Below are 26,252 nucleotides of genomic sequence, written 5' to 3'. Positions count from 1 at the left end.
AATCCTGAGGTCATTTGAAATAACTTTTTCCTTTGCGAAAATATTTTTCGGGGCTTTGTTAGGGAGTTGTTAACGAAAAACACGGACCAATCAGAATACGGCTCAGCGAACGGATCCGGCTCGACCAACGCCAACGCTACTTTTCGCTGTAGCCGCACTCTGATTGGTCCGTGTTTTTCGTTAACAACTCCTTAACAAAGCCGCGGAGAACATTTTCGCAAAGGAAAAAGTTACTTCACATGACCTCAAGAAGCAAAATATTTTTTACACACAGCATATTGTGATGATCTGATACGAGAGAGGATATCCTCTCTGCTAACACATATATATATATAATCGCAGCGTATAAAAGTATTATAGATGGGTATTCCATTTTACAAGTACATATGTGCTGTCACCTGGTAGGATTAGTAATAAATATACATTCCGTTTTGTACAACAGTTTCATGCCGACATGAATAATACATATATACATATCATTTAATTTTCGAATACAATATTTATCACTCTACATTTGTAACGAAGACTAAAATCCCGCACTTATCATAAATTATAATGAACAAACATTTTGGTTGTTCCAATTCAAGTTCACGAACTGTCGCTAGTGGTGTTCTTGGGCGTTAACAAAAAAATGTGAGAATCGATATGTGTACCATCAATTTATGGTTTATGGCCACCTTACCTCGTGACTTGTTCATTGATTATTAGTCACAGAAGAAATCACGAGATAGGTTTCTTCGTTCAACGTTGATCGAAAGAAAATTGTGCTACATTAGTGGATTATTAGTACAAATCTACACTTCTTTCTCTTCGCCGGCTTCTGTTCGAAAGAACAGAATCTTTTCTGTAGATTCAATTAATCGAATGTGAAAATCGTTGCGACTTAATCAAAATCAAATATGGGATCGCTTTTTCGAAGCGAGGAGATGACCTTGTGTCAACTCTTTTTGCAAAGTGAAGCAGCTTATGCTTGTGTCTCGGAACTTGGAGAATTGGGACTTGTACAATTTCGAGATGTGAGTTTCATATTTTAATATTAATTAAACGTGTTTTCGGTATGACATTTGACGCCCACTGTTCTACCACAAAATTTCTTATAGAACGTTGATATACAGATTCAGTTAAAAGTTTGGAATTTATACCATATTTAAAACGGGTATGTTGTCCTGAATATATCAGTTTAACTATTTAATACAAGTAATTTTGGTATGTGTATCAGTCATAAATTTCAAATCATTTGTTAAATACGCTCCTATTTGATTATCCAGAGAAAATTAATATCACTTGATGCTTTGTGCTAAAATATCTTATGCACATACAGAAAATAAAATATATTCTTAGATTGAAATCAATTTAAATTCAGTATCGTTCTATTCAAATTTGGCATACCAGTATATGTCATGGGCGTGTGCATTAAGCGATTAATTACTGTCATTGATAGAGAAACTATCTATAGACAGAAAACAGATTTAAATTTATACAGTCAAAGACTAGGAAGTACTGTTATTTAATGATGTAAATTGTGCAATGTTATAAATGAATAATACAAATTTTTCTATTTTTTTTTTAAATAAAATTTAACTCTAAATTACTACTAGATAAAATACTGTTTAAATATCATGCAATCTATTTTATTTGAAAATACAATCAAATCCATCTAACTATGTACATCTAACTATGAAGATAAAATATCTTACATGTTGTAATAAATTTATAAAATAGTAATTTATTTAAACGATACTCAAGTTAGTATAATTTTATTTTGAAATACTGCATTTAGTTTAATCAACTTGTAGTTTATTTGAAATACTCATATTTTGTTACCGAAAAGAATTATTATAAATGCTTTCCTAGACTCTCATTCTTTGTTATTTCATTGGCTTATATTATATGTTGAATGAAATAGTTTTTTCAATAAAGGTACTTTAAATTATGTCAGAGGAACTTTATGAACTGATGTAAGAAAATAGTATTAACCAAATACGTTAATACATTTCTTCTCAGTTCCTCCTTTTAAAGTCACTTCCTACCCCTAGCATTTCTATTCAATTTATTATTTTATCTGAACATCATAGTATCAAGTATGTCTAATAATTAGACTGCGAATCTTTATGCAAAATAAAAATTTTCTACATCATTTTTAAGGAACAAGAGCTAAATAGACAATTTTTTCATTCTCTAACAATTATAATAAATCAAAAGCAGTACATTGATATTCTTAAATTCATTTAATATGTTCACTGTTTTAAGTTTTACCGTCTCATTTTTGTCATAAATGCATAAAATCTGCAGTCTACTGATAATATTTGAAATAAATGTTTTAGAAATGTTACTCACAAGTTTAGTTGCGAGTCTAGCTCCAAAATTATAATAAACACATATACAAAAACAGCTGGTAATTGATGTCATCCTTAATCTAAAAAGTTCTATTTCAATTTGATTTATTTTAAAGACACATTCTTATTTGGAATTACTTATTTTTAGTACATTTTCTTTTTAAAGAGATAAAGTAGTAACTTAAAGGGAACAATGACGAAAGCATGTATAGTTTACAAAGTAAAAAGAACAGAAAAATATAAAAATAATGTTACTTTAAAGAATATGGTGCTTTATATCCAAATATGTCCCTAGTCTCTGAATTTTCATTCCAAGATTCGACTTTTTTTTTACCTAGAAAAATAGTATTTATTTAATCAATATAACACAACAATTGTCATATTTTCAAGTATGTTTTATATAAATTTTTGGCAGCCAGCTAATAGAAGTTTTTTATGACTTGTCACTGTACAAAAAGAAACAAGATTTTAAAGACTTGATCCACAGGATTCCAAAGTCCTTCGACCCCAGAAATTGTGTCATGCTCCTCAACATTTTCCCTGCAAACTTATTAAACTAAAAGATCATTTCAAAAATAGCTGTTCTGCAATTCCATCGCGAATGATACACATTTGACGAAACTACCTATACATTGGCTAAACATTATAAAATAGGAGATGTAAACGCAGTTGCGACTTTAGACGCATCTGCACACCAAATCTTGCAGAACCTGACTGAACTGCTACATCAAATATAGATTTTGGACTCCTCTGAACAACTACTATATTGAACGCCAGATCGAGTTCCGTTGCGCGATAATTAAGATTGCTCTTGAAATTAATTGATATCGTAAATCAAGATTATAAAGGTTCGAAAACCAGCCGAGTATGCAACCTTACACGCGCCGGGTTAATATTTTCGGAACGACTCTAATAACTCGAAATAAGCCTCAAGATAAGGAAAGACGTAAATACGATTTTAAGAATTGATATTGATTAATGACGCGCGCTCGTTTTAGGGGGGAAGGGGTTGTTGAGAAGTTTAGAACGCTAAAGATAAGACGATTTTTGCGACTTTTTCTTGGAGAAACTGTATGGTGATTCTGTTTGAAATTTTTCGTATATAATTTATTCCATATTCAAGAAACATGCACTAACTTTTTCGTTGCAAAATATACGCTAGAAATAAATAAATATACAATTGTGTAGTCTTTAATTTTTGCCAGAAAAGAATAATATTCTTAATTCTTAAATTTTCGTTAAATAAAAAATTGTTTCATTTAATTTGTTTATAAAAAATATTTTTTACAAATATTTCGTACTACATATTTTTTAAATACGGTAAAAATTATTCCTACGATGTGAACCTGGACTTTTTTTCAATGAGCATCATCAAAATGTTTTAATTCTTTTCGAAACTTCACAGGTTTTCTCTTTTTCATTCTTTTTTTGATTATTCGATTTTATAACAGAATACGTATAATTATAATAATGTTTAATCATTTTATTTACAGCTCAATCCCGATGTCAACGCTTTCCAACGAAAGTTTGTCAACGAAGTACGCCGCTGCGATGAGATGGAACGTAAATTACGTTATTTGGAAAAAGAGATTAAAAAAGATGGTATACCGATGCTGGACACCGGGGAAAGTCCAGAAGCTCCACAGCCTCGGGAAATGATAGATCTTGAAGCAACGTTTGAGAAACTCGAAAATGAGCTGCGAGAAGTGAATCAAAATGCGGAAACTCTCAAACGAAATTTCTTGGAATTGACAGAGTTAAAACACATACTTAGGAAGACCCAAGTTTTCTTCGATGAGGTAGGAAGAACTCTTTCAAATCTATTTTTACAATATAACACTTTGCAATTTACATAATACAATAATCTATGCTGCTTCTAATATAATAAACAGACGTCACTACATAGAGGTAACAGAAATACAGTATGTCTTATGACATAGGCTGTACATATATGATAATCAAATTGAGGAAGACTGAAACACACAACTTTTTCAGTTAAAGAGAGACTATTTATACTGAATATATTTTACTACAGGATGCTCAGAAACATATAAAATGCACATAGGTCTTATTTTTCACTAAAATGTTTCGATTTCTTATTGTAATAACAAAATTGACTAAAAGTATGTCCACATTTTTCTACGCATATTTTAGAATGGATTGTATTCATAAGTTTGAGAAGTATCTATTCAGGCATTTTCGTAATGTTAAAAATCATGGAATTAAAAGAATACGTGATTTTGTTATATGAAACATGTTAACTAGACATGTGGTCAAATGTGTTAAAATTCGCGCGAAAGACAATCGGTTTAGGTATATAGATTTTGAAGTTGTCATAATAATTTTTGTTTAGTGGTAAAGAATATTGTACTTGTGTTTTACATACATGTACATGTATAACTGTTTTTTTTTGTATTGTCCTTTGTTGGAAATCGTTTTTATTATGAAAAGAAAAATCCCGCTTTATAGTTATTTTTCGACTGGAAACGTTTATGCGTTTATAAGAAACGTAGGTCTGTATTTACAGTATTTTATCTAGTCAAATTAATAAATTAATAGCTTCAAGTTTCTATTGAAATGTTTAAAATGAAAGCAAATTGGTGAAAAAATATAATAAAATTATGTAGAACGTACTTCTAAGTTCTAGGAGGTACTTGTGCTATTTTTTAATACAGTTCTCATAAAAAGATCTTGTTTTCTATGTGGAAAAAGATAAGCATTTTTAATCGACACAAACAGTCATAAATATTGCAGTTACATTTGCAAATAATTTATACACACAATACTGGGAAACATATAATTTTTTGATTACATTTATTAGATATAAAATCAAAGATCATCCTTGAAAGGTAACTTATATTGATTATTAATCATTTTATATTATCTCATCAAATCGAAAATTATTCGAAAAAATAGATATTTCATATGCACTAGCTTAATCCAGAATGTCTGGTTATCATTTTTAATGTATAGAGTATCCTACAGATACACCAGAAAGAAACAATTACATTTAAATGAAATTTGAATCGATTAGATTGTCCATGTGCAATTGATGAGAAAATTCAATAAATACTGAAGAGTACAATGGTAAGAAGTACAATCACAGTACATTGTACTTCTATAGTACAATGTTAAGTCGTGTCATTCATAATTGCCACTTTTATAGGTTGAAATAAAAATCAATAAGCTTTGTTCAATCAAGTGAAACATGCACCATTAGCTGTAATGGATTTTTTCCCAGTAGAATACCAAGTATGAAATATGTTCTACTTTTATGAAAACTGTTGTTTTAAAAGAATATTACACGAATTAAATGAAAATTATTTTATCGAGGATACAACTTTTCTATTCTGGCTTACAAAAGTGACAATTTAACATAATACAACTTAACACTTTGCACAACCAAATATATAAATATATTCTTATTATTACAATACTAACAATTATTCTAATAAAACTTAGGAAGTGCACACTTTTGACACATACAATTCTATGATTAATTATTTGTTGATGCAAATATAGCATTGTAAGCTATACAAACGATTTCAAGTGCATGACAATGGAAATTGTGCGATATGTGTCTAATAATAATGCCTTCTTTGCAATTGCTTTGCGATTTTGTAAAACAGTGCAACTTTATATTACACAATATGAGAGAGTAATAGTTTAAAGAGAATTTTAAAACATGTTAATAATACCAAGTCAAGAGACCGTTGAAATTAGAAAGTGTTTGTTTTGTGTTACTAATAATAATGTTGAGTGATTTTAGGACTATTAATGTGTTAGTGTTGCCAACTAACCAAGTTGCAGAATTGCAAAAGACACAAGTCACTATTCAAGCCCTATCTCCCTGTAGCCCTTGTATTGTATTCTTACAATACGTACTCGAAAAAATTGCAACAAAACAACATTCGTAATTATCTTTTAAGTGTTTGTTATTCGTTGATAATACATGCATCAAAAACATTTTGCATTCAGGTATTAAGTGTGTAAGTGCAAGTGATATCACATTAATTTTTTCAAGTTCGAATCTTTGTGTTTTAAAAAGTTCTCTGGTTTTGTATGTGACAGTATTAAGTTGCACCTTTAGAATTTGTTGTTTCAAAGGTAATATATGTAAATGTTCCTTAGTAAAATTGTTACATGTAATTCTTTACTATATACAACATCATGCATTCAGTTTATTAAATTAAAGCATTAATATTTTAGTATATATACATTCCGTTGTTCTTAGTTACCAGTAATAATCATTTCCTTTTCATTGATTCTCGATAAATTTACATAAACTTAATAAATGATTTTTTTATGTAAAGAAAGTCCAAGAAAAATAAATATCGAAGCAGCCGTAATCATATTCAGAACATAATTTGTGTAACGGGGAGATGGAGATACAAAAGAGAAAATATTTATATTATACTTGGTAGATTTCGGTTATGTACAATGTGTCTTATAATTCGTAACACATTTTGTAGCTACCCATGTCTTACATAGAATGTGCAGGGTATAAAAAAACTTTGTCAGAGAAACATTACCAATTAGTTTATGAGCAAAAGAGTACTATACCACTGTACTTTACATTAAAGCTTGCATAATCAGTTATAACTAAAGTCTAAATATTAGAAAATCGATTTGAAATATTAGAGAACAATGAATGTCATACTTTTCACCACTTCAAATAGAAATTACTAGAGGCATGCGAAAACCTGAAACACCTCTAGTAATTACAATTTCCATAATGGTACTACATTAATAGAAAATTTATTGTTCCTGTAATATCTAGTATAACATTTTATCACGTTAGTAGTAGGTCTCTGTTTATATAACGAGTTTCTTTATGATTATTTATAACACATACTGATATAATTTACCCGAAAGACCTAAAGACATTCTGCATATGAATACATTACATCCAACTGTTCGTACAATAATCTTTTAAATTAATCAAAATCGTAGCTTTGTAATTTTATTACATATTTGAGTTTAAACTCAATCTTCATAACAGTCTAGGCACCCATTATGAAATATTAATAGTTAGAAGATAGTTAACTACATGTTCCCAAACTATAATTTCAAATAATTTGTGAAGTAATGTTCTAAATGACCGTAGAGTTGAAATTGAAACATGTATGAATTACTTATGTATTTTGTCATGTGCAGTGTGTTATCGTTAAAACCTGCATGGTATTAAGAAGATGAAATTCTAGTATAGTTGATTTATCGTTTTACATTGCTTTTATAGGGAAATTGTCTTTGATCATTCAATATTTCACTGTAGTATTTTAAAAGAATAGATACTAAATATTGGTAAAGAACTATTCAGGTATGAGGCGTTAACAATCGATGATTACTAAAAGTACTTCTTAGTGGTTGATATTTTAATTGAATATTCTTACAATCATTGTATTTTTAATCACGTACCGAGAATATCATTGGTACTTGCATGAATTGATTAAAATGGGACACACAACATACATGTACCTTACTGTTATACATTACATGTATTCTCTTATGAGAATGATGTTGTAAACTTTTTATATGAAAGTTTCTAATTATCATATTGCTTAGTTGCCAATGTATAAACATTATTTTCGTGTCTGTTGTTTAGAATTCTTAAATTATTTTATTACAAATACATAGACAAAGTTCGAATATTTTATTATGTATGTATATATGTGGTTGATATCTATTCTAGAAATGTTGTTATTTATCCCATAAATGGTAAAAGTCATTATTAAAACTAATATTTATATTAATATGTATTCTATTTACAATATAAATATTTTATATAATATTTATTATGCTACAGTTAAAAATGAATTGCTTAATAACAGCATTATTATACATATGAAAGATTTTAGACTTAAGCTTGTTTAATATGTTGAATGTTGAAACAAATGGCGTGCATGCAGATAGCTAGAATATGTAGAAATAGGAGTTCAGGCTACATTTTTCAAATTTACAGTTCAAGAATATAATATATGATATATTACATAGATTTTTGCATGAAGCATGTTTTTAATGTAAATCTAATAACAATTTTATATATATATAAATATATATTTTTATATGTATAGAAAAATAGAATCTTCATTCCACAGATATTCATGAATTTTTTGATAATTTGCGATTAATTAATTAATTTATTTATTTATTTATTTATTAATGTGCGATTTCATTTGGTTTAACAAAAGAGACATTCATGTAAATGATTAAAAGAACAATACCTTTAAGCTTGGCGTTTTTAAAATCTGTTTTCATAGTGTCATATTAAAATTAATAATAAAATGCTATGAATATAGAAACAGCAATCCATAGCTAACAAGTAAAACATGAAAAATATTTTTTAATATCAAGTTTTCAATAAATATAAGATATAGTTTAATAATAAATTACTGAGTGTACCAATTAATTAATTTGTAATTTCGTACGTAAATTTTCATCGCATACGGTATCGAAAATTATCAAAAAATCATGGGTATCATCTGAACGTACAAGTATGATTTTGAATCATACTGTTACTAAAATTATGAGTAGTGACCAGTCTTATTAACATTTATTGTACAGTATTATGCTATGTGTATATCAAATAGTAGTTTCTTACATTTGTACTGATAATTACATTGATCTTCAATTTGGACTGAAATTTTCATTCGAAATATGAATGCATGATCTCTATACTAATTCAATTTTTTAACTATTTGAAACAGTTATTACATTATTTAATCGTTCTGATAAATTATTACGCAGTAATGTTTCAAAAATCGTTTACCCATTAATCGGTGAAACTTTTCTAAAATTTATTTTTGTCTTGTATCACAGTGATGTTGTGTGAACGAACACAAATTTTAGTACAAATGTACTTTCTTAGCCCCAAAATCATTCTTAATCACCCGTCGGACGTAATATGACAAAATAGTCGTTTAAAAAAATTATATCTAATAATGATAATTATAAGTGGACAATTGATAATATTTATTAAAAATAAGTGACATAACAGTATCAATATAATAAGGATAAAGATGCGATATTATGTCGTTAGAGAGGTATTAATGTGATTAACTGCACTCAAAGGAAGATTAAGTAGATATAAGATATGATATATTTACTTTTTGTATGAGATAGTGTTCTAAACGGAAGAGTTACCAATGGTAACCTATAGGTTTTACTATACGTATTATACGTTTTATTAACGTATACGTTCTATATTATTCATAACATAAATAATTGCTATGTTCGTATTAATTCACACAAAACTGTATGTATCGAGACATTGACATGTATAAAGCCATTCTAAAACGTTTTTTTTTAATTTTAGAATAATTTTTGAAACATTACTGCATGTTTAAAACTAATTCTACTATACGGAACATTTCTGTAGTATGACAATATTTTATTTTCACCCTATTTCCTGATAAGCAAAAATTTAAATGTCAAGGTGATTATAAACCGTTTAATTATTTAACTTCTCGTGTCCATTTCATATGGATATTAGAAAATTTAACATATTTATTTGCAGTACACGTTCTATTTGAGTACATCATTGTCTCATTTATTTAAACAAAAATAACGCAAAGCTACATTTAAGTTTCTGCTTCTCATAATAATACTGTTACAGTATATTTGGAGTTGTAAATTATACTATTTATTCTTATTGTATTAAATGAAAATACAATTTTTTATATACCTTCCATTCAGTTCAAATCCTGCTAGTAGAAAGGGTACAATTTTTCGAATTTAATAATGTTTACACATGCATACTTCCGGCCAGAAGTGTGAGAACAGGTGTCTCGTTTAAAAGATAGAGATACTGTTTCTCTTCAAAGATTTAAAAAAATTCACATATTGAAATTAGAATGTGAGTAATTCGTACAAATACTATTTCTAGTAATTTTGGTCTGTTGTTTGAAAGTAATGTTATCTTCCGTCACCAATCACGATTCATTGACTTTTCGCTGGTAATATGCATATATACACGTTATATTTACACAATTAGTATGCAAACATGAATATTTTCCAAAAGAAGAACATATCTTTTACGTATTTTTTTATAATTTGCCCGGCTTGTGTAATAAATACAGTATTCAGTAGTAGCTTGAATAGAAGCTGTCACATTTTCGTATTAGAGCAGATAAACATTTCTCTCGTTAGAAAACTTTTGGAAAAAAAAATAAAAAAAGTGAGAAGTGACAGTTGTAAGATGCAGTTGCTCTTGATGCGTGAAAAGCAGTGTTTCGATTCGACTCCAAAAAAAAAAAAAAAAAACGTGGGTATTGAAAAATTGATATACGTATAAATGACCGCATTTTAATCCGCGAACTTTTTAGTGTTAAAATACGATTTAAAATATCAACAATGCGTCAACAATATTATGCCTTCGAATAAAATACAATCAATTAAAGCGTTATTTTTTCCCCCTGATTATTAGTCGTATCTCTCCGTTCAGATTATACATCTCTAAATTTTGTTATGTAACCAAAATATTTTTAATTGTAATATACGATATTTACTGTGACTCACGCTATATGTTTACTCGAACAAATCTGCTTGAATATCATAAGCTATATGGATTACGGTTCGATATACTATCAAAAAGAAACCCGACCGAATTCATAAAGATTTTATTGGTTGCGTTAATCGATATATGGTCTCTGTCTCCGTCGATGTAATCCTCTTGTGCATCGACATAGCGATTTTACCGCTTCTATCATGCTCCAAATGCTATCGTATGCACACGCAGTTTCACGGATTAAAGTTCGACTTTCATGTACACGTGCATTTCTGTTCAATACCCACAACTTCTAATTTCGTTACAAAAAGAACAATCTTAATTAGATCATTTTGATTATTTTTGCATACTACTACAGTAATGCCTCGATATATGTGCAATCTTCGAGACTATAATGCCACTAAATATCGCGTAGAGACACTACTCTTGATCTCTTACTGCTAGCGTTGAATATAAAAAGGGGTTGCCAGTAAATAAATCTTTGTTGTTTATGTTTGAGCCTTTTACCAATATGATCGTGACATTTTTCTGATTAAAATGAGACCAAACACAATACAGTTTGGATAATATTTACTTGTTTTATTCACGATTCAATAGAACCTCGATTATCCGAACCGATATCTGAAATCTTTACTATCCGCACGCGTGTTTCATAACAGTTCAATCTAAAATGAATCGCATATATTTTACTTATTGCATAAATCAGGAAAGATTCAATCCGACATGAATTTAAATTCAGATATCGGTTCGGATAGTAGAGAATCTACGAGATTCTCAATTGAACAAGGAAGCATGCTCCGAATTATGTGACGTTGGTGAAAGTTTCATAAAAGAAACGATCGAAGACCAAAGAGTTTCAGTATCGTTACAAATATCGTGCGCATCTCTTTCACATATACTGAGGCATTACTGTACTTTTTTCTTTTCCAATACACGAAATGAACAATTGGTACACAGCGGGTTGGTTTGGTAGTCGATTTCTTTGGCGTTCGAGTCGAACTAATGAAGTATTCGAATGTACACACAATTCTACTTTCGTTTTTCTCACAAACATACAAATTCTGTAATCCTTGATCTTTCTGTCCGTTCTCTATTCCTTGACCGAATGGTTTAATGCTCGCCTGTGTTCAGATTGGTGAGTCTTATAACATCGTTTGATGAAATGTATAAGACCAATCGGGAGATAGGGCAAAAGAGAGGTGACATGTGTCTGTTGCCAGGCTGAGCATGGAGGTGTCGTGTCGCAGATGGCAGACCCCAGCCGTGAGGAAGAACAAGTCACTCTCTTGGGTGAAGAGGGCCTCCGCGCTGGCGGCCAGGCTCTTAAGCTCGGGTAATTAAATGCGGTGTAAATTCGACTACAATAGTGTTCGGTTCAATTTACATCAGTTCAGAAACCAACATGTAAATTCTTGCGAGCGGGACATCTTTCTTTTCCCAAGAACTGAGACCCGAACATTGCTCAACGAAGTGAGAGAGTCGGTACGAAACAAACGAAAGCTAGATAAACGTAGTACGTCGAGCACCAGCGGATCGAGACTCGACATTTCAAAGGGAGACCACGACTGGAAAAACCTAAACTTGCAATAAAGAAAGTTTCGTTTTCTGTAATTGCCGTCTTACATTCGTAATTGCAGTACCAACGGATAGTCGAGATTCTTCCGATTAAAATAAGTCCAAACACGACGTAAATCGGACTATTTTTGTGGATTTAAGTCGGGTCTGCGCAACTGATTGGTCACGACCTGCCGACGCGCGAGCTACCCCCACTACCGCGCTCCGACTCGTACAAGTGCGGTAGTGGGGATAGTCGCATACTAAATCGGTAAAATTAGTCCGATTTACCTCGTGTTTGTACTCGTTTTAATCGGAAGAATCTCAGCTAACTGTTGGTGCTACAATTATAAAGGTAGAACGCGAATTACTGAAAATAAAATTTTCTTTATTCTGTGTTTACTTGTTCCAGACGTGGTACTGCATACATTGTATTAATTCTCTATCCTTGTCTACTGGGGTAGCTATAATTTAACCGTGTAGATTTTATGTAAATTTAACCGAGCCCTACTGTAACATAGGACGTAACGATTTCAACGATCTATCAAAAAATTCCCTCTACAAAAGTATCGTTCCACCAATTCGCTATACAACCGCCGAAAACACGCACAATTATGCTACTGCGTTTACCTTGCATTTCTTAAAAAGAAAATGTTCTTGAAACACCCTAATAAGTCACGTTTTTCTCTTTAATAGTCCAATCAACAAATAATTCTCAACGTTTCTTATTGCATCGAAACGTAAAATAAAATTTCCAACCGCAATTTTTCGTGAATTTCGGAAAATCCTTACGTCCTATATTTCAGAAGCGTTGCTAATCATTGCATTCTACGAATACTTTATGAATTGATATTTTGAAAGTTTTTTGGATTAATTTAAATGATTGTTCTCCACTCTGCTATGGTATTGGGTCCGATTATACTTACTACGATGATAAAGTCGGAGAATATTGTGCTTAATGTTCAGTTTATGAACATTTCGTTATGTATTCTATAAAATTTTAGGGTGTGTTTCGGATATTGTAGAGCTTATGAGATTTTTTTTGTGTAATTAGGATATGCACACGAATATAAATTAAGTAGAGGGCACAATACGTCAGTGTGTTCTGTGGTTACAGCACGTGTATACTACGGCAGACACCATAGGATCACACTATAGGAATCCCCTCAGGCAAGCTGTTATCAACCGTTATTTGAATTTGCAAATTTGTTTGGTCTATGTTTTTTGCCAGTAGCTACCTAGCAAAGTCCTTTTAGCCGAAAAGGAACACTAATATTTCTAGTCACTAAACGTTGAAAGTTTTCTTACACTTATTAATTTCTTACAAAGAAAGTATGTTTATGATATTAACAATGAAATATACACTGTCAAGTGGTACTTTAAGATGCGTTTTGTAATCAACACACTTTCCTGAAGTTGTCAGGTTTTGTTTCCACATGTTTATGTATCTGTTGCTACATATTGAATTAAATTATTGATTACTGCTACAATGTCTAGTATATATGTATAATTGATGATATATCCAATGTTACATTCTCACATTTATTATATCGAGAAGTACTTACTTTGTTAAAAGATTAATAATCAGATGATTATTAATCGTAATTGACATGTTGTGTTCATAAAAAAATCAATGTTTTCTGTTGTTACTAAATTAGGTACATTCGTCGAAGGTTTAAATTAACTATGCATAATGGTAGTGAAAGGCAACGATCATAAAAATATTGCTGCTTAAGCAACATTAGATGTTCAATGACAGATGTGACTGTTTGCTTGATTAAATAACAATCACTTAACAATTGTTTTAGAATTGGTATACATGTGAGATTATTCACGATACAAATTAATATAACGTACATTAGTAATATTGTATATATATGTGTATATATATATATATACATAACAGTTGATACAGTTTGATATCGCCCACGTAACATATTTTTCCGATTCGTTGAAAAAGAAAAACCAAGCCCTTCAAACTGTATCGAACACTTGTGTTACAATAATAATACTCGAGTAGAGTGTACACGAATTGTTGTATCTGCTATCTATGTACATATCGACAACAACAGTTTGTCTTATCTATACAAAATCATTATGCAGTCACTTTATTTATGTAAATAACAAAAATGATGATGGTCTGGCCATGGGTATGTATATAATAATGTACGTATTTTGTTTAACATGTTTTTCGTAGTAAGCTTTTTTCGCATGCTGTACACTAATTCTTAAAACGATTATACTTAGCGGAACGTTGTACTCGCAACCAGTGTCGCCAGATGAGGGGAGGGAGCACGAATCGAGGGGGAAGAAGTTACCCTCTCTTTCTGTCAGCATGACAGAGACGAAACGCGTCACGTGACCAGGCCGCGGTAGAAGGGGAAATTAGAGTGGGGGAACAAGTCTCGATCTGGCGACACTGCACACGACTACTGGCGCTGTTTTAATGTTTAACCATTCTTTTCCTAGACAGAAAAAAAAATAAAAAGACGGATCAATGTTTGTGTGCTGCTGTTTTGCTTGCCTTTTCGATTATGCTTTACAGAAAATTGTTTTCATTCCCTTTACGTAAAGAAGAATCAATTGGTCACGTGAGGTACATGACTGAATCTTTCTATCAAAATACAGACGAAGAAAATAGTGTAATAGAACGAAATGCAATTACAGATCAATAATTCTTGGTTCTACAGAGGTGGCCCATTTTTTTCTATAGATGGATCTTTCTCAGAAAACGTGTGAAACTAAAAAAAAACACACACACAAAATCCTTTGTCTTACAATTCGAAGATGAATCTAAATTGCCGGAGTTCAATATTTGTGCAACGAAGTTTCCGTTACTAGTAACACATGTGGCATGACACGATAACGTTAAATTTAATCGTGTTGTGTTTTGTGCACAGTACATGCCTCGATATATGTGAAATGACGTGCACAATAGTTTAAATTATGATTTATATCGGTGAGTTCAGTGTTAATCCAACGACAAAACTTTGATTGTTTTTACTTGTTTATGAAACTTTTACGGATATATTTGTGACGCTCTTATGATTAGAATGGCCCCAAACACGATGCAATTTGGATCATGTTCACCTGTTTAATTCACAATCTAGTGGAACCTCGATTATCCGAACCGATATCTGAATTCTCTAGTATTTTACAGGTAAACAGTTCAACAGTTTGTATTTATTGTACAAGATTTATTCTAACACCGTGGCAAACTTTCGCCAATTAATTCGGATAACTGATGTCCTATTGTATCAGTGGATTAAACAAGTAAATTATGATCCAAATTGTGTCGCGTTCGGAGTCATTTCTCAATCAAAATATCATCGGGAAGATATCGATAAGAGTTTCGTTAAAAGAATGGCTAAAAACAAAATAGTTTTGTTACCAAATTTTTTTTGTTACTTTTGGTCCCGAAGTTTTCACATGTATCGATGTATTATTGTACTAAGAATGGAAACGTTTGAAGTGAAATAGATTTTCGAAGAATAAGTCTCTTCACATTGATTTCGACAGAATCGATACACTTGACCTTCATATTTCCTAAAACAATTATATGCACTATGTCCCGGATAAGCGTTCCCGCTATCATGTTGTAATCTATACAGTCATGTCTCGCTACCAGATCACGATTCGAAATCGATGACGACTTCAAACGAGGGTTTTCCCCCGAAATTTTCGCAGAAATTCGTTTTTACAGATTGAAAAGGAAAAAAACCAAACAAAAAGAAATTGATTTTTCGACCGCGAATGACTCTCGACGCTTGTTTTAACACTTTTGATCACCGAACTACTGGACCGACAACGACCGGCACTAGTAGCGAGATATTACTATACTAAACAAAATTTCACTTTTCTACATTTAAAGCGTCCTATCATTCTCTTTTTTACACCAACTTACTCTTGCAAAAGTAAATCTACTCGTAGATTAAAACTGTTCATCCTTTCATTATTAAATGTATCGTACGGACCTTTCTTTCCATCAACTTTAATTATTAAGTATTTAAATGTAACAGGTATAGTCTTCCATAAGTTATATTTTTCAGATAATCTATTTAAGTAAGAATTGACGCGCTTATAACACTCTTATATTTCTCCTCTCCTAGAAATAGAAACGATTACGAATATTAACAGCTTTAATATAATGTAGTATTGTTTGGTAATCCATTATTGAAACAGAAACTATTACTGACTGAAGATATCTTTTTATATTCCCATGGCATACAAACATCAATGCGAGGTTAAAATACGAGAAATTGATTCTTTAAAAGTAAACAGTTCCAAACATGTTGAAACACTTCAGTCAACAAATTATGATACATGTTAGGTTCGTGTTTGATTAAAACTCATTATTGCATTGATTCTAAATTTTGATAAATTACTGCATTGTCCAATAACTAATATTCCCACTTTGGCTTTTCCATGAATAACAATTCAAAAAGTATACTTTCATTGAAAAAATAATAAAATAACCATTGTTATTCACATTGAATACATAATATATGTATACAGAAAGGACCAAACTAACGTGGCCCTTAATGAATTACCTTCAAGGTGATAAGATTTGATATTTTCCATGTTTTCCTCTTCCAGTAAATTTTCAAGGTCACCTTCATTTATGCAGAATGCTTAGGGCATTGTTCAACGAACTCAAAAGCAAGCATATTTTTGCAAGGATACTATTGCGATGATAATATTCAGGTGTAAAATAACATTATTAGTTCGAAATTTAAGAATGTGGCTTTTTATTGAGAATACTTTCGAGTATTTTTTAAGAAGACGAAAAATCAGATGTCATGTTGGAAATCTTTCGAAATTGTATCATCTACGAAAGCAAAAAGGTTGATTGGTTTACTGATTGTGAAAATAATTCAGGTGGCCCATTCTGTATAAATATAACGTACATATACATATATTATACATATATTATACTTAATGTTCAACTGAATAGATTTATTCAGTTCATAGTTCACAACAACTTCATGTGTTTTCGTGAGATTTGCCAATTTCGAGGATCGCACGTGTACCGTGTACAGGAATCACTAAAGGGTATCTTCAGTCACACCTGTGCGTGCGTTGAACGCAAGGGATTTTTATGCAAGAACAGAATGGCATTCGAGCATTGTGGTGATGTCTAGTGTGCTAATGTGATTGTGTCTTGTCTGTTGTGTCGTTAGCAAGAGCACGCAGGCTTGAATCCCACCGAATCCATGACACGTGCATTGATTAGTGATGATAATATCGCCCGCCAGTCTGCCCTTGGTCCTGTCCAGCTGGGGTATGTACTCCATGACTAGTTAATCCTTCCCGTAAATTATTTTATCCTACATTCTTCGAATGAATAATATTATCAAACCCGGTAACTACATTTTTGATAAATTCCAACGATACTTGCAGAGATATCATACTTTGTTATGCCCCCCAGCCCCACCCTCACTTTGCATACTATTTCATTTTGTACGAATTTTCTTCCGAGACTTCATGATTTCTATGAATGTGCATAACACGCGAACTCTACTCGAAGTATACATTGCTGTCATTTCAACATAGTCACGCATGCCACGGTCACAGGATAATGATTTTCATTTACAGAACCCGTGATATTTACGATTCGTAGGGGAAATGATAAGACAGCGTCATTCGCATAAATTCTGATGAGAATATTTTCTGCATGTTACAGAGTTCGTAATCGATATTTGTCGTAATCGATCAATGTAAAAAAACAGATTTTCTAAGCTGACTTTTAGTACAAGCATATCTAAAAATAAATGAGATCTAAACTTCCAGTAGATTTTATAAAAATAGATTACGGTTCAAATCGAAGAAAATAAATATTACCATAATATTTACTATAACAGATCAATAAAAACAAATAGTAGAATAAAATAAAAATAAAAAAATAATTTCAAAAATTAAAAAAAAATAAAAGTAAATTTTTTTCTAAAACAATTTCTAAGCTAGCTATAGTACAAACCTATTTATAAATTAATCAAATCTAAATTTACAATACATTTTGTAAAAGAACTACGGTTAAAAATGACAGAAAGAAATATTATCATAAGAGATCAATATAAAAAATGTTTTTTAAGCTAGCTTTCGTACAAACCCTTTTGTAAATGAACATAATGAGTTTTTTCTATCTTACGATCGACAGTAATTTGTCACATAGAGAAGCGATTAACGTTATTGAATGAGACTGATAAAGAATTATGTAATGTAATTGAATTATGTTGTTGTACTCGATGTAGTTATCTCATTGACAATGAGAGTCGCCGTCTGAGATTGCAGCGTGTCCCGTCCACCTATAGATTTTCATCGTCGTCGCTGTCATTCCCTTGAAAAGTGATCGCGTATACTCTAATGTCTTGTCAGAGCCTTATCTTATACCGTGTAAAGGCTACCACAAAAGTTGACACAGATCCCGATAGTAAAGTCACCGAAACTCCTACAATATAATACAACAAAATAATTAGCAACGTGAAATATTTTGTTGTGTATTTATCGGAACAACGTTTATCTTGATAAGAAATTGATGATTTATTGTTATAATTGTTAGAGACAAATTTGGAAATGGTTAAACATTACCAACGGTAAATAATTAAAGGGCCGACTCATTAAGGAGATGATGATGCAAATGTTTGGGCCATTTTCAATCAGATAATGCCACTCATATAAAATTCGTTTTAAAAGAGTAACTAAAAAATTAATAAGAGACCTTTTAATAAATAATTTGAACATCTAGTCATTTGTAATTGCTATCTTTTAGCAAAAATAGGAAACTTATAATATACATAAATAAATATCCACCTCATAAGGGTAAAACATAAATTATTAGAAAAGGAACTAGTCTGTATGAAGTTCTACAAGTTGCTTTTAGAGAACTATTAGGGTTAAAAATCACATTCTTAGCCTGTCCATTCTTATAATTATGTGAGCTATTTTTGCATAATTTTTGTAAATGGAATGTTACAAGTCAAAGTAATGACTGATGTAACGTGTTTACACGTGCTGTTGCTACATATTTGATTAATACAATTTTGATCGAGATACAGCATTTTCGCAATTTCAAGACAGTCTTGACCTTTTCATAGTTTATAACTGATGCAAGATATGTACTGTATTTAAAATATATGATAATTCGTCGTTTGCGAAATACCGTTTGACATTTGCTAATCCAAAATGTTGCGAAATCGTGTTCTGTTGTCCTCTCACAGCCAGACGATTACGACATTAATTGCACCTTTGTTATTTGCAGACTATCGAGTACGGTTCTCATGTTTGAAAAGTAGATACCTAAACCAGTTTTATTAGAAACTTCTAATCAGCCATTACCGTTAATTTTCAGAGTATTATGTACAGAGTATTATATATAGTTTTATGAAATGATTATATGCTTACTTAACTCACCAATATCCCCTTATGGCATGCATCTTTTACATGATCGTTTTCTTCAGAACACTATTTACAATCTATTTCTGATAGATTTCTATATTTTCCAAATCCATTTATTCATTTATTTATTATTGCTTTAAACCAAGTGGTTTATTTATCAAGTACAATATTTCTACATGTAGCTGATATTACATAAGTGTTACGTTGTTTCTAAATTTATATATTTTTACGCATCTCTAATGGTTATCGAGAAAACGACTTCGAATTTTTCATACAGAGCTTTGTCAAATTTTGTGAATATTCTTTTTTTACCAATCCTATTGCTGGCAGATCTCGGGAAACATGAACGTCAGAACTACAAAACGCTATCGCAGTATAGGGTAAGGGGCCCAATTACTGTGCCTACATTAATTACACTTATTTTTAAAGCATAACGAATATTTTAAAAAGAGAGATTCATAACATATATATTAACTGATTTCAATGAGAAAAATCTCTTTTTTAATATTCATTATGTTCGAAAAATAAATATAATTAATATAAGCACAGTAATTGGTACCTCCACGGTAATTGGGTCCCTTACCCTACTTTCCGCCTTTTACTCTTTACTCACGTCTGTAACGTTGTACAACTAAATAGTATATATCTTACATATAATACATTCGTACATATCTTCGTAGCCTTATTCGTCTAAACACATCATTTGGATGCATTTTCTTTCTGTTGACAGCTAGTAATGGTAGAAGTATGACGTAGGAACGACAGGGTCGTGTAACTATACAATACTTAACATATTATTCCTCTAACATTCCTTAACATAGCGAATCTCGATTAATACTAAAAAGTAAAACTGTCCAGAAGCCACGATGTGAATGTATATATTCGATTCGTTCGATTTTTCTTTCTTTTTTTTTTTTTGACTCTACTCCTAAGCACTTTTATCTATTTTCATTAGCACTAATTTACAACTGTGTTTGTTTGTATACAATACATACGTAACAAAAGTCTTTCCAAAAATTAATGAACTGCTTGTTTGATCGATTATCTTTTTTTCGAACTGCATTACCATACATTATTATAATATATATATCGAGTAAGACATATTCGACTACTATGTATATTATACCTTGCCTGGAGTTTCAATGTACACTTCAAATTTGTAATTAATTAATAATAACAGGTGTTTTTATCAGGACGTTATAAAGAACCATGGCTACCTAATCATCATTTTTTTTCCAGTAGTAACATACAAGTGTAAACGATATTACAGTCGGTTCGATCACCAATAAGGCATCGAAGATGCTGTATACGATACAGGTTGAAAATAATACGTGTAACATAAACGATATTGACGTTATAACTTTAAATATGGCAGTATTTCGGTAAACCACACGTGGGAACAATTTTCACATTACGTTAAGCTCTTACTTACGACTAGGCTGCGGATATATTCATGCAAAACACATGCATCTATTATGAGAAACAAGAATTATAAACGAATATTTGTTTCTCTGCCCAATAAATTATAAGCATAGAATGACATTAAATCCGGTTTTTGCTGCGTGTGTTTTATCCATTCGTTTTCATTAATAAATTGCATAAAATCCGCAGTCTACTTATGACGAATGTAGAATGCGTGCTTGTATGTATGTACGTGCGTTTGCGTGTGTGTATGCGTTAGAGTTATTCACATCATATAGTACATTAACCATCGTATTATAATTTCATTACTGCCTTGTTCACCTGCAAATCAGATGTCTCACTCAAAATTATTCTTTAACGTAGTTTCGTCGCAGGAGTTATTTTAAGGGAACGCATCCCTGCATTCGAACGTATGCTGTGGCGTGCATGTCGTGGTAATGTATTCCTACGTCAAGCTGAAATCGAGACGCCTCTCGAAGACCCCTCGACGGTGAGCAAAAATCCGCGATTTCATAGAGTATATTTTTCCCTTTAATTTGATTTATTTATTTATTTATCCTGAGGGAAATCCACCTTATGGATATCCCACCCCCTCGCCTAATACATGACCAACGTCTTGATGTATCCTTCTAGGGGGACCAAGTATTCAAGTCCGTCTTCATCATTTTCTTCCAAGGAGATCAGTTGAAAACCCGCGTTAAAAAGATCTGCGAGGGATTCAGGGCTACTTTGTACCCCTGCCCCGAAACATCCGCCGATCGCCGCGAAATGTCGATGGGCGTCATGACTCGAATCGAAGATTTAAATACAGTCAGTTCACTTCTATCAAATGATTTCGTTCTATTTTTGTGGATCGCGTTTATCCAATGTCTTCGCACTGTGGTAGGTTCTTGGCCAAACTCAAGATCATCGTCACCGAGTCCTGGTCGCTGCCGCGAAAAATATTAAAAATTGGTTCGTGAAAGTCCGCAAGATCAAGGCAATTTATCACACTCTGAACTTGTTCAACTTGGACGTGACACAAAAATGTTTGATCGCCGAGTGCTGGGTACCAGTGTTGGATATCGAGACTATCCAACTTGCATTACGCCGTGGAACCGTAAGTAACAATAGCAATTTGCTACATACACATTATCGTCTCGATATATGTCGAGACATACCCCCCTTCGGGTCTGAAGTCATTTATATTGTTCACAGACACTATTATTCGATCTGCTGTCGCTGGCGTCAAACGCGGAATAGGATAACAAATGAATAAAACCGTTTTGTTTTGAATTATTTTTCTATGACATATTCGTGGCATTTTTCCGATTTAAATGATACCAGGCACGATACAATTTGATTTGTTTTTACTCGCTTAATCCACGATAAAGTGAAACCTCGATTATCCGAACCGATATCTGAGTTCTGCATTATCAGTGTTTTGTGTGTAAACAGTTCAATCTAAATCGAATCATACGCATTTTATTTATTGTAAAAATCAGGAAAGATTTAATCAAACAATAATATTTAATTTCGATTCGCATATCATCGGTTCGGATAGTCGAGGTTCTAATCTATCGTGAACCAAACAAATAAATATGATCCAAACTGGACCGTGTTTCGGTTCTTTTTGATAAAAAAAATATCGCAACCATGTTGGTAAAAATTTCATATAGGAACAATAATTGAACACAAAGAGGTTGTTTTTGAGTTAGTACTCGTGAGGTACACACGGCGGTAATAGAGATAAATTTTTCACAAATATTGTGCACACCTCTGCCACATATTTAGACATCACTATATTCAGTTTTCTTTAACAATCTCTCTACAGTTCTTTTTTATCGAGTATTTTACACATTAACTTAACTTAAATCAAATTGAATTTGTAGTTTACAATTTTTTAAGAAATTAATAATGAAAAAACAAGCGCATCAGTGTTTGGTTTTACTACAATTGTTGCTTTTTTTGTTTTAGGAACGCAGCGGTAGTTCCGTGCCGCCCATCTTGAATCGCATGGAAACGTTCGAAGATCCTCCAACGTATAATCGAACGAACAAATTTACAAAAGGATTTCAGGCTCTGATAGACGCATACGGAGTTGCATCTTACAGGGAGATGAATCCAGCTCCGTACACCATAATAACATTCCCATTTTTATTCGCTGTCATGTTTGGCGACACCGGTCACGGCTTAATCATGTTCCTCTTCGGTGGCTGGATGGTTGCGAACGAGAAAGGACTTGCTGCGAAAAAATCAGACAATGAAATAGCGAATATCTTCTTCGGCGGTCGATACATTATCTTACTGATGGGATTGTTTTCAATGTATACTGGGCTTATATACAACGACGTGTTCTCGAAATCGTTGAACATATTTGGGTCGTACTGGAAAGTTAGCTACAACTACAGCACGATACACGAGAATAAGGATTTACAATTAAATCCTAGTAACAAAGATGAGTATCTGCAATTCCCGTATCCGATAGGAATAGATCCTGTGTGGCAGTTAGCGGACAACAAAATCATCTTTTTGAATTCGTACAAAATGAAAATATCCATCATTTTTGGCGTTATTCACATGTTGTTCGGTGTGGTTGTTGGATTGTGGAATCATTTGTATTTCAAGAGGAAGCTTAAAATCACTTGCGAATTTATTCCACAAATTATGTTCCTGATGCTACTTTTCTTGTACATGGTACTCCTTATGTTCATCAAATGGATCAAGTATGGTCCCGATAGCGACGGTGAGTATTTCCTTAAAATTCCTACATATTCCTTAGGGGTTAATAAAATATGTTAATGTAATATCGTCTACACTGTGTACGTAATACTTTTTTATTTTTACAGGCACAGATCCAGTGCATGGTCCTTTCTGCGCCCCATCCGTATTAATTACTTTCATTAATATGGTACTGTTTAACGGTGGAACTGCACCAGCAGGGTGCAGTGCGTGGATGTACGCTGGTCAAGAAGGATTCCAAAAACTTCTTGTAATTTTAGCTGTTCTCTGCATCCCATGGATGTTACTCGGAAGACCTTTCATGCTAATGTACAATAAGAAGAAGCAACACGTTCAGGTAACATAGTAACTGATGCAAACTGTCTTTGAATTGACATATTCGTCACGTGCTAATTGTTAATAATTCAAATTTTTAATGAAACCTATATTCTGATAAAAATGGTAGAAGGAAAATATTGAATATACTAATTGAATATTGATATGAATTTACACTCGAAATAAAGTATCACAAATAATGATGCACAATCTGAAGAATCAGAACGTTAACAGAAATTTCGTTTAAATTTCATACGTATATGTATGTTTAATAATTATTAATCAAACAAGTGTGTTTATAGAAAGTTAATTTCCTTTTTCCTTTTTAGTTGAATAACCATGGAACTGAAAATGGTGATGTAGAAGGAGGAGTTGATTCGATTCCGCCGAACAGCGGTGTTGTTATAAGTGATCACAAAGAAGAAGAAGAAGAGGATATGAGTGAATTGTTTATTCATCAAGGAATTCACACTATCGAATACGTTCTTGGCAGTGTTTCTCACACCGCGTCGTATTTACGTTTATGGGCTTTATCGCTCGCTCACGCTCGTAAGCTAACAGATCAATTTTCTATTGTAATCCATATAACACAGAAATTTTTAATACGCGTTTTAATTGATTTTTTTTTTTAGAATTATCAGAAGTATTATGGAACATGGTCATGAGAAATGGATTGACACGGGAGGGTTGGTCAGGTGGTATTTTTCTGTGGGCTGTGTTTGCATTTTGGGCTGTCTTAACCATTGGTATCCTAGTACTTATGGAGGGGTTATCAGCTTTCCTACATACACTTCGACTTCATTGGTACGTACACATTTGAAATTTATACATTTCAGTTCGATTGTATTATACTTATTTGTTCATGTATTATCTTGACAGGGTCGAATTCCAAAGCAAATTTTATGCTGGACAAGGATATAGCTTCCAACCATTCTCGTTTGAAATTATTTTGGATGCTGCGCAATCTACTACAGAAGACTAAACCAAGTTTAATAAAATCAATAAATAATGAACCATGAAAGAAAAATTTCATTTACAGAACTCATTCTTAGCAATGTTATTTTGTGATATGTAATAGCAATCATTGTATTTAAATATATTTGATGTTATTGTCATCGATAGGAAAAACTATATAAACATTGAAAACGTTGACAATTCTGAAAAAGATGAATCGTTCGAAGTTGCACGAGAAATTACATTCATAAATTTATTTTGAATGCTACGATTATTACAATTTCGCTGTCGTGTATCTGCCTAGAGAATTAAAGAATATAAACAAATTAAAATTGTAATTAGATCTGAAACATGTAATGGAAGTAAATAAATATTGTATGTAGGCATGTGTATTTAATTATGCATGTATACTAAACATGTTATATCTCATCGATTATCGCTTATATAATACAAGAAGGATGAGAAATTAAATAATGGCATCTAAAACGATAATAAACCCATATTTGTGCGTGTTATATGCTGAATAAACAATAATAAAAGGTAATGTGTACCATTTATTCAAACATAGATCAGGTCGTTGATTGTTTAAAATAGTATGAAATAAGTTACATTTAATTTTAGATTTCTTTTGGGAAAAAGTTTAAATTTTGGTTCTAATTCATTTTGATATTTCAGTACCCATTGTAATTTTGATTCATATGTAACTAAAAATTACAAGAACAATTATCTGAAATTATTTGAATAGTGGAAAATTTCATAGTCTCATTTTATTAATGAATTTTTTTTTATCAAAGTGATAATGATGATATCGATTTGTAGGTAGATCACTATGTAAACAGTTTTCCGCGTAAAATCTTACCGATATCATAGAGCACGTGGTGATAAAACGATAATCAAAACGGGCAACAAAACGTTCGAATTAGACGCATTCGAAATAGTTTTATGTAATTTCATAAAACTATTTACCAGTGACTGTGAACCCTTACAATTTATTCAATACACGGATGAACACATACAATTCTTATTTATCATTTTTACTCAAATAATTG

The 26,252-nt window shown here is 31.7% G+C and overlaps 1 protein-coding gene across 4 annotated transcripts; it reads left to right on the top strand.

Annotated features, from left to right (window-relative positions):
• The first annotated feature begins 681 nt into the window (after nucleotides 1-681).
• On the top strand, nucleotides 682-25,594 carry Vha100-1 (V-type ATPase subunit a family protein Vha100-1). 4 transcript variants are annotated; one of them, XM_076796235.1, is made up of 11 exons: nucleotides 682-1,016; nucleotides 3,830-4,135; nucleotides 13,514-13,566; nucleotides 21,577-21,703; nucleotides 21,847-22,023; nucleotides 22,100-22,312; nucleotides 23,170-23,938; nucleotides 24,042-24,271; nucleotides 24,579-24,798; nucleotides 24,882-25,053; nucleotides 25,129-25,594. In XM_076796235.1, exons 1-11 carry the CDS (start codon nucleotides 900-902, stop codon nucleotides 25,229-25,231), a joined length of 2,487 nt encoding a protein of 828 aa, XP_076652350.1. In that variant the 5' UTR covers nucleotides 682-899; the 3' UTR covers nucleotides 25,232-25,594. The 4 variants fall into 4 exon arrangements, with proteins under 4 accessions (XP_076652350.1, XP_076652341.1, XP_076652323.1 ...); XM_076796226.1 differs by lacking the exon at nucleotides 13,514-13,566 and adding an exon at nucleotides 12,090-12,175; XM_076796208.1 differs by lacking the exon at nucleotides 13,514-13,566 and adding an exon at nucleotides 12,063-12,175.
• The last annotated feature ends 658 nt before the right edge of the window (nucleotides 25,595-26,252 follow it).

Source organism: Halictus rubicundus, chromosome 1, assembly GCF_050948215.1.
Source record: "Halictus rubicundus isolate RS-2024b chromosome 1, iyHalRubi1_principal, whole genome shotgun sequence".
Classification (NCBI taxonomy): domain Eukaryota; kingdom Metazoa; phylum Arthropoda; class Insecta; order Hymenoptera; family Halictidae; genus Halictus; species Halictus rubicundus.
This window is presented reverse-complemented; position numbering and strand designations above follow the sequence as displayed.

Coding starts and splice junctions, on each gene's coding strand:
- Vha100-1 (XM_076796208.1), top strand. CDS start 900: ATGGGATCGCTTTTTCGAAGCGAGGAGATGACCTTGTGTCAACTCTTT. Junction 4,136..12,062: donor CCCAAGTTTTCTTCGATGAG/GTAGGAAGAACT, acceptor GTCTGTTGCCAG/GCTGAGCATGGAGGTGTCGT. Junction 22,313..23,169: donor TTGCATTACGCCGTGGAACC/GTAAGTAACAAT, acceptor TTTTTGTTTTAG/GAACGCAGCGGTAGTTCCGT.